At 40.2% G+C, this 14,865-nt stretch overlaps 1 protein-coding gene and 1 pseudogene across 2 annotated transcripts; one reads left to right on the plus strand and one right to left on the minus strand.

Annotated features, from left to right (window-relative positions):
* Position 1: 1 nt before the first annotated feature.
* On the minus strand, positions 2-9,246 carry TEX49 (testis expressed 49). 2 transcript variants are annotated; one of them, XM_036758863.1, is made up of 5 exons: positions 9,115-9,174; positions 2,463-2,472; positions 1,648-1,776; positions 872-1,016; positions 182-230 (listed from the first exon to the last, which is right to left on the minus strand). In XM_036758863.1, the coding sequence occupies exons 1-5, from the start codon at positions 9,172-9,174 to the stop codon at positions 182-184; spliced, it is 393 nt and encodes a 130-aa protein (XP_036614758.1). The 2 variants fall into 2 exon arrangements, with proteins under 2 accessions (XP_036614759.1, XP_036614758.1); XM_036758864.1 differs by lacking the exon at positions 2,463-2,472 and having other exon boundaries at positions 2-230; positions 9,084-9,246.
* A 1,718-nt stretch (positions 9,247-10,964) lies between these two features.
* LOC118851333 lies at positions 10,965-13,352 on the plus strand (annotated as a pseudogene).
* Positions 13,353-14,865: the final 1,513 nt, after the last annotated feature.

Below are 14,865 nucleotides of genomic sequence, written 5' to 3' on the forward strand. Positions count from 1 at the left end.
CCAAATTCCAACATGTTTTACTCTGTGCTTTTTGAATAATTCTCCAGGCCTCCCCACTTCCCCTTTCCCCCCATAGCCTCTCCCCCACAAAATACCCCCAGCTATTTTTATCCCACCAGTTATCCATTCTGGAGTGTCAGCCCTTGGCATATGCCCCAGGCCTGCCTTCAGCTCCCTCAGCTCAGTATAAACTGAAGAGTCGGTCATTGAGTATCAGATGATCCACAAACCTAGGGCAGAAAGAAGTTAATTCAGTTCAGCCTGGTTGGGTCAGGAAGAGGGAAGGAGAAAGGAGGTGTGAGGATAGCTTCTGAGGCTGTGTTCTCCTGCTATATTCTCAGAGCCGCAGTAGTCCTGGGTGTGTGATTTACTATCACTCGGGCCAAGCAGAGCAAGGGAACGTGCACACACGTGCTGCAGACAAGCACAGACTGGACTGTACGTTCACAGATGGATTTAGACTAATGGGCCTTGTCCTTCAGAGTGAGTCTTCTCTAATGCTCTTGGTAACAAATGGAGCTCCCACATCTTCCATTCCCAAGTCTTCAGTTGATTTTCTCTCCCCATCGCCACTCCATCTTTTAATTTTCTCCTCTCTCTTCCCATCCCCACTCCATCTTTCTAGGTTAGTTGGTAAAACTGATGGCTAGAGATGTTGTTCTCTGCTAACCAAATCTCCCTTCCCAGTGCACACACATCCTCTCTACCATCCTTCCCTCCATATTCCTCCTTTGCTCCCTTGGCTGCCCTGCCCTACTAGGGGCTCCTAGCCAGAACCAAACTGCTCAGTCTTATCTTTAGTACTTCAAACAGTGGCAGGGAGACTTCTGCTTCCCGGTTTGTCCCCTTAGCTGATCCCTTCCATCCAAACCTGGTTATGGGGCTCTTGATAATGCAGTGTCGTGGAGTCTTCATCCATGGAGCAACGTCTTGTGGACGAATACCACGTTCATGTGGCATCCAGAAACTGAAATTCTGGGCATCCGTCAGAGGCATATCAAAGAGCTGATTGTGGACTAAATGTGGAGGCATGGAAAGAGAGTCTAAGAGAAATGTCAGAAATCATACCAACCACCACTTCACTCCAGTCTAGGCTGACTAGGGCTTCTTCCCAGGCTTGAGAGAAATCTGAAGGGTGACTGTTCCACTTGACAGATGAATTAAACTCATTTTTTTTCCCTGCAGGTTAACATACTATTTGGTGGGCTTTAATAGAATAATATTAATAGCAAACATTTACATAGTACTTAAAAGTTTGCAAAGTACAATATACATTTGTGTATATATGTATGTACATATATGTGTATATGTGCATTTATAATATCATCTTCACAAGACCCCTCTGAGGTAGATGCTACTATTCTCCCCCTTTTATAGATAAGGAAATTGAAGCAAAGAGATGAAGTGACTTACCCAGGGTCACATAGCTAGAAAGTGTTTGAAGCAGGATTGAAACAAGTCATCCTGACTACAAGCCTGGAACCCTATCTACCCATCACCCCACTAGTTTCTACAGATTAACTCTTCTTTCATTTCTGGTCCCTCTTCAAAACTCCCCACCACCCTTAACCTGGTTTTTCTCTGCCTTGATTTCTTCTCAGTCATATATCCCATTTACCACTAGAGTACCCAATCAATAGGACCCACATGTCTTTAATTGTACCCTCTGGACGGCTCTGTGGTACTTTTCATTGCTGTTCTGGTGCACACAGTAATTTCCAACAGGTATGATGGGGGGCAGCTTGGTAGAAACTGACTCCTTTGGACACCTTTCCTCTGTAATGACAGCAGAAATTCTAGATCATAGAATTGCAGAGTTGTGAGGCTTCAGAGTTCATCTACTCCAACCTCTACCTAAATTATGAACTCCATCTAAAACATATTCAATAAATAATCATCCAGTCTCTTTTAGAAGACTTCCAGTGATGAGAAACTCCCCACCCTCAAGGCAAGCTATTCCATTTTGAAGCAGCTCTAATTGTTAGAAAGTTTATATTATTATTGAACTGAAATCTGCCTTCCTCTCTTGATTCTGCTCTCTGGGGTCTAGCAAAACAAATCTTAGCAAACTAGATTTGCAAAAATAAATAAACGAATGAATAAAAATTAATTTTTAAGTTCCCTTTTTATTTTCATGAATTTGACCAACATCAATTAAATGTTAACATTTCCCTATACAACGAAAAACAAAAAGAGAATTGACCCCATATGAAACTGGGAATCTCCGTTACACTAATCCCTTTTCCAAAGCTCTTAAGAAGTTTGAGGACAACTCCACTTGAGTTTTCTCTTTTCCTGACTAAATATCTTTAACTTTCTTAGCTTACATTCATCTTCATATGTGATTTTCAGTACCCTTATTGTTCCAATCACCATTTTCTGAATATAATCTGGATTGTCAATGTCTCTTTTAAAATAATGTTCTAGATGTGGTCTGATCAGGCCAGAGGTAGGAAAATTACCTCTAGTGTTCTATATACTGTGCTCCTATTAATGCATTAGTTTTTTGGGAAGCCCTATCATATTACTGGCTCACGTAGAGTCTGTAAGTCCACTAAAAATCACTAGGTCTTCACATGAATTACTTCCTTTTTTGTATTTTTTAATATTTAATTTTTTCCGAATTACATATAAAAATAATTTTAACATTCTTTTTTTAAATGTTGAGTTCCAAATTCTCTCTCTGCCTCCCATTTCCCCTCACTGAGAAGGCAAACAGTTTGATATAGGTTAATACATATGCAGTCATGCAAAACATATTTCCATATTAGTCATGTTGTGAAAGAAAACACAGACCAAAAAAATAACAAGAAAAACAAAGCTTTTAGAAGCATGCTTTGATTTCCATTCAGACTCTTATCAATTCTTTCTCTGGAGATAGCATTTTTCATCATAAGTCCTTCAGAATTGTCTTGGATCACACATGAATTACTTTCTGGACATGTCCCACTTACCCATTGGGATCCTGAACTTGTATAGTTGAATTTTTGAACCCATCTTCAGGACTTTACACTTAGATTTTATTTCACTTACTTCAGTCTACCATTCTACCCACTGAGCTCTTGGATTCCAACTCTCATCTATTGTATTAGCAATATACCCCGACCTCTTGTTAAATTGAATAAGCTATGCCATCCATGCTTGAATACAAGTCAGGGATAAGACATTTAACTGAACAGAGCCAAGGACAGAACCCTGTGGGACTCCACTAGACATATCCTTCCTGGTTGTCATTGATACTAGTTTTTGGATCTGTCTGTTCAATTTGTTCCCAACTACATTCCTATACTATCACATAGTCCACATCTTCCCATCTTGTCCACAAGGACATCACGAAAGACTTTGTCAAATGACTCACTGAAATCCAAATATTCTGCCAATAGCATTCTCCCTTCTACTTGTTCAATAGCCCTGTCAAAACTAAGATTTGGCAAGGAATTCTTCTGTTTTGTTTTTTTTGGAGGGGGGAAAGGCAGGGCAATTGGGGTTAAGTGACTTACCCAAGTGTATTAGGAGGGCAGAGTTTATAATCTCAAAGAGGATCATAAACATGTCTGAAAGGTTCGGAACCGCCGGATATAAGAAACTCTCAAAGTAGAAGGCAGAAGAATCAAAACATATATTTAGGCTCCACAGTAACCAACCCATGAACCAGCAACCCCATTTTGATATATTGAACAAAAGCTTCCAGGCCCAATAAGTACGCCTTGAAAGAGTAACCAGGAGGCTACAGAGAAGCATGATTGCGTAAAGCAAAATCATGCTTCCCCCTCCATGGTAATAAGATTACCCACTGGCCTGAAGTCTTTGTTCAGCTTCCTCCCGTAGGTCAGCTCTGCTACTGGCAGCTCCGGCTGCGGCTGCGGCTGCGGCTGTAGCAGCCTCTGGCTCCAACGGGAGCTGCTTTTAACCATCCAGCTTCTGCGGGGGGTGTAAGGTATGCCGGGGAAAGCACAGGTTCTTTCAATCTGCTTAAGCAAGGTGAAGGGGTTGACCGGGAAAGCACAGGTTCTTTCCATCAGCTTAAGCAAGGGAAGCAAGGTGAAGGGGCCGACAAGCTTACTCCAGTCCAACATACAGACAGCATTCAGTTCAGGGGAAAAAGCCAAACTAGTCAAGGCCACTTGTTGACTAAGTGCTAAGGAGCCCATTTTTGGTTGCCAACACACCAAGGTCACACAGCTAGTAAGTGTGACAAGTGTCTGAGGCCAGATTTGAACCCTCCTGACTCCAGGGCCAGTGCTCTACTCACTGTGCCACCTAGCTGCCCCCCCACAAGGTACTTCTTAAGCCCATGCTGATTAGCAGCCATCCATTCTAGGTTGTTGTCAGTGGCCTGTATAGTTTGAACTATCTACTTTGATTCCCTTTTTGACATTTGGAAGAAAGTTTTCCAACCTCCAAACCTGCTGTATTTCTCTTAATTACACTAAACCTGAAAAATCATTGACAAGGCAAATCAATCACATCTACATGTTCTTTTAGCATCCTGTATGTAGTTCATCCAGGCTGGGTGACTTGAACTCATTGATGGTAACTAAATACTTCTCTTCCCCTCTCCTCACTTTTTTTAGGTTTCAGCCTCTATTATCCATTTCTGTTCTTTTCAGTCTGGAGATTATTCTTTGCTTTGTAGATTAGGTTTCATGCCCATGTGAAGCCAGCTATAGGATAGCTCATCATCCAGGTTCCATGAACAAAGGCTGAGCTAACACATTATGTCTATGCCAGTGAGGGAAGGTATCCATTTTGTGGGGAGGACCTAGCTATGAATCTGCTCTCTTTTCCTACCTCCCCCTCCCACTTTTTGAGTTGGCCCTATTCCTGTTGCTGCTGCTGGGCAGCTAATACTTGTTGACCAATAAAATGCCCTGCCTCTACACATACCTAAACAAATAGGTGGGGCTGGCCCAGTGCCCCCGTTAATACCTCTCCCATTTTGTCATTTCTTTCTCCTTTCAGGGTTGCTTTTGATGCTTATTTTAACTAGATTTTGCCGATGAATATATGTGTGTATACATATACATGTATACATATATACACATACACATGTATATATCTATATACATATGTGTGTGTGTGTATAAAAGTCATGCCTGGGATAGATATAAATAATCTGATTATTTTTCATCCTCTCAAGATTAGAATTAGATATTTTCCCATTTAAATTAAACTTCTTGAGGGCAAGGACCTCAACTTGATTACTCGTGTACATCCCTTAGTGCCTAGTCCAATGTTTTTCAATACACATTGAATTGAAATTTGAATTGTCCCATGTTCACTTAGTTTGGAGGAAAATCATAGGAAAATGAACAAAATTGTAGATAGATGATGTTTCAGAGTGCCCCAGGCAACTCAAACTCAATAGATGCAAACCTAGCTCATCACCTCTGTTTCCCCTTTCTGACTTCTCTGTGTCTGTTAATATCAATATCACATTCTGTCACCCAGATTCAAAACCTTGGTATCGGTTTTGATTCCTTCATCTTCACTGTCCAATTTCAGTCAGCTGATTAGGTTGCCATTCTACATCTGAAATATCTCTGTCATTTGATCCCTTTCTACCTTATCCACTGCTATTCCCGACTACCTGGATTTGGACAATAGAATTTTAGTTCGTTGCCTTCTTCTAATCTATCCTTCATACTATTATTCATATACGATTACTGTCAAAATAATATTCCTGATCTCCAGCTAATCATGTCACCCAACTGATGAAAGACATTGAGTGGCTCCCTGCTGAAAAGGATAGGCTATATGACCCAGATATATGACCCAGAAGAAACCTGTAAGAGTCTAATTCTAAAGTTGTGGTAATGTGAATGCAATGGAATAATATTGTGCTATAAGAAATGATGAGCAGGCAGACTTCAGAAAAACCAGAAAGACTTATATGAACTGATGCTTAGTGAAGTGAGCAGAACCAGGAGAACATTGTACACAGTAACAGCCACATTGTTTGATGACTGACTTTAATAGACTTAGCTCTTCTCAGCCGTGCAAGGTTCTAAGACAACTCCAAAAGACTCATGATGGAAAATGCTATCCATATCCAGAGAAAGAACTATGGAGTCTGAATGCAGATGGAAGCATACTATTTGCTCTCTTTTTCTTTCGTTGTTTTGTTTTGTTTCTTCTTTCTCATGGTTCCTCCCATTGGTTCTAATTCTTCTTTACATCATGACTAATGTGAAAATGTTTAATATGAATGTATAAGTAGAACCTATATCAGATTGCATACTGTCTTGGAGAGGAGGAAGGAGAGAAAGGGGGAGAAAATTTAAAACTCAAAATCTTATGGAAGTGAATGTTGAAAAATAAAAATAAATAAATTATTTTTAAAAAGTTTAATTCTAACTCCATCACTTTGAGATGAGAAAACTGAGGCACAGAGAAACTTTCTCAAGGCTATTCAACTAATTAGTGGCAGAGCCAGGAATAGAACCTAGGTCTTTGGACTTTCAATTCGGTTCTATTTTCTAAAAAGGGAAGAAAAATGACACAGAAATCCCCTTCAAAGTACATGAATCCCCTCTACAATATCTCCAGTAAATGGTTATCCAGCCTTTACTTGAACTTCCAGAATAGGGAAATTCACTAGCTCATGAAACATCCTGCTCTATTTGAGGGCAATTGTATTGAAATCTACTTCTCTGAAACTTCTTACCATCATCTTTGATTCCTTTATGTTCAGGACCCATTGGTCTTCATTCTGACCCTTAGAAGATCCTATTCCATGGAAAAGACAAACATTCTCCATTCTTCTTAACCCATTACTACCTTTACCAGGACTCAAGTTGTTTTTGGCTAAAGGCTGATGGTCACATGCAAGAGGTGTCTCTCTTTTGGTCCTTAGGGAATATATGTGGTGGTATGTAGAGATTTTAAAGCATCTAGAATAGAATCATCCTCTCTCTAAGAACATTATTGAATGGGAGAATCTAAGTTTTCTTTCCTAGGACTTTGGTAGTATAAAGTGAACACATTTTAAATATCATGAACCAGTGTACACTTCTCCTAGCTTTATGACTTCCAATGTCATTGGTTCTCTTTGAGAACAAAGGATGAACAACAAGGGTTCTACATGAAGTCTCTACACAGAGAGGACTTCCAAAGCAGGTGTTGTGAGTTAAACCTTGTTACACATCTTTCTTAAATGTGTGCCTCACTACAGTTATGGTGATCTAAGTTTAAGCTTACTCCTCCCATGGAAGCTGTATTTGTGGGAAGGAACAGACTAGGTTCTTAGGAGAACATTTCGTATTAACTGTCTTTACCATGTTATCTAAGAGTAGTAGTCACTGTCTGCTGCGGACCCAACCTGCCAACTCAAGGGGTTGAGGACTGCTATTTCTAGGCCTCTTCGTCCTCCTTCTTCCTCCTTCATCTTTTTTTCAAGAAGCTGGGACAATTTATTTTTTGGTTTTCATTTTTGATTTCTTGAAATATAGCTCTGAAAAGACAGGCTTTTAAATAGCCCATTGTATTTTAAATGGAGCTACTTGACTCTACCTTAAAACCCAAATCACTCTGGTTTTCATCAAATAGCCATTAATACCTCCAACTCTAGCCTCTGTGGCTCATTCTTTAGGTTTTGATGGCTTAGAATCAGTATAAGCAGGAATTATGTTCTGTCTAGATAGAAACTTTGAGGGTCTTTCCTCCCAGATTGCTATCTTTATGATGAGCCATCTTTTGTCTCAGTTTTTACCCAGCCCTCAGTCATTGAATGGGCCTGGCCTCAGACAAACTGAGACCTGGGAAAGACCTTAATTTAGAAAGCCCAAGGTTACCCATTGCATCCTGGGCTATCACCAGTCATCATGACCTTAGTCTTGCCACTGGACTTTGATGACTCTAGAGGAGAGAGCGAGGCTGACAGCTTTGTGCAGCTCTGCCCCACACATATTCAATTTACATACAAGTCAAGACATCACCTTCAAGATGTCCTCTTTAAGAGTGGAGGAACAACAAGAAGGAGATATATCCTCAAACTGCTTTCTTCTATTCTCACTCTGCTGTGGGACAAGAGCAACAGAAGCTATACTTTGGTCCTAAACTATAAATCTCAGTTGCAATTTTCGGATTGGGACAAGGGGCTCATGGCAGAGTAGGTGAGATGGTTTGGGAAATAACCTGAGAATCAGGCCATACTAGCCAGCTATAGTAATATTTCAGACAAGTGCTGGGTACTTATAGGACACAATTAATTTAGTCCTCTCCTCCTCTTGTTCCCTTGTACATAATCCAGGAATTTGGTTGTACTTGAAGATCAAGCAACTTTCCAGACTGGGAATCCCAGGGTGGCCTCAACCCTCAAATGTTATTGTCCCTGAGAGAAGGTATTAAACTTGAGGGATTGATTAATCAAAGGATCTCATCTGCTCATCCCATTAAGAGATGGGAGTTACAAATGAGATTATTATACTAATAATAGCTCATATTTCTAAAGACTTTGAGTTTCATAAAAGCTTCTATCACAACAACCCTGTGAGGTAACTGATGCAAGCCTTAATCACTGAATGGGTGTTGCCTCAGTCAAACTGAGACCTGCCTTAGTTTGAAAAGGCCAAGGTCCCCCACTTCATCCTGAGCCATCTCCAGTTGTCCTGATCTATATCTGGCCACTGGACCTAGATGGCTCCAGAGGAAAAAGTGAGGCTGTTAACTTTCTACAGCCCTCCTTCATTTAAATCCAATTAACTTGCATGTCATGATATTACCTCCCTGATGTGATCCTCTTGGAGAATGACAGACAAACAACAACATTCCCATTGTGCAGTTGAAGAAAATGAGTCTTAGAGAATTCAGGAGGCAGCTAGTAAGTGCTGTAATCTCCACCTGAACTCATCTTAAGACCAGTGATTTTGCTGTTTTACCACACTAGTTGCCATGTTCTTAGATACAGTCATCTTCTGATATGGCTTACATACCTTCTATAGGCCTGAGTACTAATAGGCAATTTTTTCCGCCGGCTAGGAAAACCATATTTGGTGACCATTAGGCCTGACATTCTTTGCTGATCCATTGGTTCCTTTTTACCCCTCCCTTGTTTCTTTTCTCCCTGTCTGACTTCCTCTTACCTGTCTCTTCTTCTTCTCCCTTCCCCCAGACTTTCTTTTTGCTCAGAAAGGGATCCTGATAGCCCAACATGGTTATGCCAAAGAATGCCATCCCAACTCTTCCCTGACTAGATTATGGAATAGCAAGTTTGAAGCTCTGGGTTCTGTTTTTGGTTACTATGGTGATGGCCTGGGTGATGACCAATCCTGACCAAGGAAGACAGGATTTGAAGGTCACTGAAGATAGAACTTAGCAAACAGGCCTGGAGAAGAGAGGAATTAAATCTCTATACCTTTTCTCCTTTCTCCCTAACAAGTGTTATTCACACTGGAGGCCTCAGAATTCAATTTGTTATTTATATTGGTTCCTTTCTCCCTCCTTTAAATTATTAGATTGTAGATTGGAGCATACAAAGTATAGGTTTGTTCAATTTACCAGTGAAAGGGAACTGAAAGGTGATCTTAGAGACATGATCTTGAAAGGTAATATGGCATGGTAGTTAGAGTTTTAAACCTAGGGTCAATAAAACATGGGGTTCAAATTTTGTATCCGATATTTACTAGCTGAGTGACAGGGCAAATCAAATTAATTTCTCTGAGCCTTGGTTTCCTCATTGGTAGTTTCTACCCCATAGACTTTTTAGGAGGGATCCAATGAGGTAGTGTTTGTCAGGTGCTTCACATACCATAAGTTGCAAGTCCCAGTGATGGACAATATGTCTGAGGACAAGACAACCAAATAAGGTTCATTACCAGAATGGCTAAAGAATAATATATTTTTTAAAAAATATACTAACTTTGAAGAAAATAAGGAATTATGATTAGGAATTATGGAAGAAGGGAATACACACAGAAAAAAAAAAACATTACAGATCCTTGAAGTATTCAAGTAATTGAATGCCAGCTATTTGCAAGGTATTCTACAAAATTGAAAAAGACACAGCCCTTGCCTTCCAAGGGTTTATAATCTCATAGGAGAGATGCTAAGTTCATAAATAATTGTAATAAGAGGCTAAAATAAGTCTGTAAAATGAGTACAGAGTGCTATGGGACACTCAAAAGTGTTCTGATCTTCAAGAAATGAAATTAAGTCCCAAGCCATGGGAAGATTAAGGACAGTTCTGGCCTCATGAATAGGCAGGGGAGACATTCGAACTGCACAGGGTACTAGGAAGGTCATACCTTCCTCCCTAGCTGGCTAAAACTAAAAATTCCACAATAAGAGATTCTTGCTTTAAAGTTTCCTTATATTGTAAACTTCTTGGCTGTCTTTGGCCACTTTTTGCATCTCCTGGACTTTGCATAGTACCTAGTACTTAGTAGGTACTTAATAAATGTTTACTTATTAGATTGGCTTAAGGATGTTTCCTCATTAAAAAGTAAATACCCTTGGGAAAGGTACCACCACAACACCCATTACCAATATCAATGTGTGCAAGTGCCACAGGAGAGTTACTAAGTGTTAGGAAGTTAGCAAAGCTGTAAATTACTTCCAACTAAGATGATGAGAAAAGGCATCTGGAAAGAGGTGACATTTGAGTTGATTCTGAGTTTGCGAACCATCTAGATTTCAAAGTTGATTGATCTGATATGGAGGTGATAACATAAGGTGAAAAATCCTTTTTTCAAACTGCTGGATCCCTCAAGGGAAAAGAATTCAATCTGTTCGAATTAGTTAAATAACAGGGTTTCCTAGAGGGAAAGGTATAGAATGCCTGAGGTCATTAAGGAGGAGGAAGGGGTTGCTAAACAGATCAAGGTTTACTAAGAGCTTACTAGGTTCTAGGCAGAGTGCTAAGTACTTTCCCCCTCCTTTAAATTAACAGAATGTAGATTGGAGAATACAAAGTATAGCTTCGTTCAATTTACCAGTGAAAGGAACTGAAAGGTGATCTCAGAGACATGATCTTGAAAGGTAACATGACATAGTAGTTAGAGTTTTAAACCTAGGGTCAATAAAACATGGGGTTTAGTCCCTTCTCTCAAGAAGCTTACATTGTAATGTAAGTTGTTCATTCTGACTCCTTGTGATCTCATTTGGGGTTTTCTTGACAAAGATACTGGAATAGTTTGCCATTTTCTTTTCCAGCTCATTTTACAGATGAGGAAACTGAGGCAAACAAGGTTAAGAACTTGCCCAGGGCCACACAGCTAGTAAGTGTCTGACGCCAGATTTGAATTCAGGAAGATGAGTCTTCTTGACTCTAGGCTTTCACTCTACCCATTGCTCCTCCTAGCTGCCATGTAATGGGGGTAGACAACACATAAAAGAGAAAATGGAAAGCTGCAGGAGGAGGTAGAGATTGCAAGGAATGGGGGAGAAGGAAAGGTGGGAAGAGAAGAAGGAGAGAGTCCTGGTATAGAGGGCAAGATTATGTTGAAAGGCTGGAATCACCAAACAACAACAAAAGTTTACTTCATAATTTTGATCCAGGGTGCTCTAGCAACTGTACTCTTCTTCTACCCTTTCCTATCCTTTCTCAAGACAAACTTTAAAGAGGTTGTCACAGTAGTGCCCTAGCCTTTAGGCATTATCATCCCTCTTCTGAAGGCCTCAGGGTGTAACCTTTAGAAGAAATCATTAAGGAATGACTAGATTGATTCCATCTTTAGGAATCTGATATCTTTTGATTAGGCATAGTATAGGGGCAAAAGCATTCAAGTCAAAAGATATGGATTAGAATCCCAGCTTTGACTCTAAACAAATGATTTAGGGCAAGTAATCTAACCTTTCTGAACCTCAGTTTCCTCATCTATAAAATGAGGCTAGTAAAACTTTTACTACCCCATAGGGTGGTTATGAGGCATTATAAATATCAAAGGTGCTATATAAATGTGAGTTATTTCATTGCCTTTGTATGCACAATGAAACCCGATTTTTATTTATTTCTTTTTTTATTCAGGAAAAACTTAGCTCTTCTAGTTTCTTGAATATGTCAGTATGGATGTAGTTCCTTCAGTTGTACATCTACTAGTTGGTCATTTAAGATTCTCCCTGTGGCTGATGAGGTCAGGGAACCATGTGTTTTTAGGGGTGCTTAGACCCCAAAATGCCAACACTCCAGGTCCTGCTAGAAGGAATTCAACTCAAGCCTTCTCACAGCCCAAGAGAAAAGCAAAGTTTATTACAGATTTGCCATATTGGGTTGAGTCTTAAGAAATCTCACCATTAGTTTTCACAGGCGGACCAGATTCAACCTGAGGTAGATTGAACCTGAGCACCTTCATGGAGGCAAGATGCACTTCATATATAGAAAGATTGTGAGAGGGATCTAGGGTGGTCCTGGGGTGATGGGAAGAGGCATTTAGGGAGGGTCTTGAGGAGGAGTCTAAGGAGGAGCTTGATGGGACTGGGATGAAGTCAGACTCCAGGAACCAAGAGAACTGGATTAAGAGTGGGAAGTAGCTGAAGCCTACCTGGAGATAACAGACATACATGGGCTAGGCTAGTTTAAGGGTAATAGATTTGGGCAGACATTTTGATAGGATCAAGGGTGGGAAGTAGCAGATGGTGGAGAGCTAGGCTAGATTAAGAGTAACCTAGAGATTTGGGCCTAGAGATAACAGAAGGCTTATGGCCTCAGGCAAGGGCCTCGTCTAATGGGAAGATTCAAGGGGACTCCCACAGTCTAAACCCCATCGTGGCTCTATGGTCCCAAGAAATATCTAAATTAATGGCTGACCCCTAGTGCTGGAATGCTAGGTGTGTTAACAGGAATGTCTGCTCCTAAACCATTCACAAGCTGCCAAAACCTAATTAGCCATCATCTTCCTCTAAAACTGACTCAAGTATGCCCTAATAAGAGAGATTAAGATTTGCTTGCAGCATTTCAAGACTGATGGCAAGGTCCAAAAGGACATGACCTTCTCTGCTAGCTTTAAGAAGGTGACAGGCAAACATTTCTGTCTGATATATGACATGAGAGGTGACTATGCTATTTATCACATCACAGCTGAGGTACAAAGTAAGAAAGTCCTTTGAAAGTACAAAAGGCATCTCCCATCTGATGACTCATGCTGTCCATCCACACCTTCCTATACTCGGATTCTCTCATCAAGGTAACACGATCAAATTTTATCAAGTTCAATACTGATGACTTGTGTATGATGACTGGTGGAACTAACCTGGATTAAATTGGTATGATCACCAAGAGGGAGAATCATTCAAGCTCCTTCAATGTGGTCCATGGCAAGAATGCCAATGGAAATAGCTTTGCCATCAGGCTTTCAAATATTTTTGTTATTAACATAGGTAATAAACCTTGGATTCCTTTGCCTAGACATTGTTGAGGAAAGAGAAAATAAGTTGCAGTCAAATGCTGGTAGATAAATGACTGAAGATTACAACAGGGTTTCTCTGGCCAGATAAATGCTTATTAAAAGATTCTACATTTACAGTAGCAAAAGTAAAGTTGCTGTTGGTACAATCTAAAAACTGTAATTTTGTTGTTGTTTTTATTTTTCTTTTGCCCTCTGTATTGCAATTACAATGTTATCACTGAGGAAGTCAGTCAACAAACTTTATTAACTAGGTACTGTGCTAAGCACTGGTTATACAAAGAAAGGCAAACAGTCTCTTCCTTTCAGAAATATACGTTCTAATGGCAGACATCATCTAAATAACTAGATACATAGAAGATGTATATACATAGTGAATTAAAGGTAATCTCAGAGGAGAAAGCACTAGTAGCTGGAGGGACTGGGAAAGGATTCCTAAAGAAGGTGAGACTTAAACTGAGTCTTAAAGGAAGTAAGAGGCTAAGGTGAGGGAACAGAGTATTCCAACCTTGGGGAACAGGTGAGTACAGGCACAGAGAGAGGAGATGGAGGAACAGTAAGCAGGGCAGAATAAGAAGACTTAGAAAGGTAGGAAGAGACTTGAAGAGATGCTTTAAATGCCCAAAAGTGAAGTTTGTATTTGATTCTGGGGGTAAGCAGGGGACCACTGGAGCTCACTGAGCAGGAAGGGAAAGAGAGTGGGATGGGGTGGAGGGGAGAAGGAGGAGGTGACAAACTTTAAAAATATCTCTTGGTAGCTGAACAGAGAATGGACTGGAATGGGGAAGAGACTTGAGTCAGGGAGACCAAGTGGGAGGCTTTTGCAATAATCCAGACAAAAGATGATAGAGGACCTGAACTGGGGCATGGTTGTATGAGTGGACTGAAAGTGTAGGGGAGTCAAAAGGACACTGAGGGATTTTTTGGTATTTTTGTCTGTTTCATGGATCACCGGCATGGTCTGTTGGGCATGAACTCAGAACCTTTCCAATTTGAAAAGGACACTCTGAAAAATTTCCATACCACAATGTGTGGAATCAATCCTACACCACCAATGAAGGATTGTTATTAGAAGTTATTATTATTAATAATAGCTGTTTGTCCTCAATTCTCATCTCATTTCTTCTTAGTTTAAAAATCATTTCCTCTTACAAACTCTTCAGTAAATTAAATTATTCCCTCATGGTTAGTTAAATGAGAATCTGAGTATTCATTGAATGAAGAACTTTAAACTGACACTTTGGGAAAGATATAAAAGAATTAGAAGTTCTATTTTCTGTATTCTGGGAGTTTATAATCTTTTGTTTTTAATTTAAATTTATTTAACATATTTAGTTTTCAGCATTGATTTTCACAAGAGTTTGAATTACGAATTTTCTCCCCATTTCTACCCTCCCCCCCACTCCAAGATGGCATATATTCTGGTTGCCCTGTTCCCCAGTCAGCCCTCCCCTCTGTCACCCCATTCCCCTCCCATCCCCTTTTCCCTTCCTTTCTTGCAGGGCAAGATAAATTTCTGCGCCCC

Source organism: Trichosurus vulpecula, chromosome 5 (assembly GCF_011100635.1).
Source record: "Trichosurus vulpecula isolate mTriVul1 chromosome 5, mTriVul1.pri, whole genome shotgun sequence".
NCBI classification, from domain to species: Eukaryota; Metazoa; Chordata; class Mammalia; order Diprotodontia; family Phalangeridae; genus Trichosurus; species Trichosurus vulpecula.

Excerpts from the sequence above, each read along its gene's own strand:
- TEX49 (XM_036758864.1), bottom strand. The coding sequence starts at position 9,174 with ATGGCATTCTTTGGCATAACCATGTTGGGCTATCAGGATCCCTTTCTG. Across the intron at positions 1,017-1,647 it reads GAGGGTACAATTAAAGACAT|TCCACAATCAGCTCTTTGAT; the intron begins GTGGGTCCTATT and ends CTCCACATTTAG. Across the intron at positions 231-871 it reads ATCAAGAGCCCCATAACCAG|GTTTGTGGATCATCTGATAC; the intron begins GTTTGGATGGAA and ends TTTCTGCCCTAG.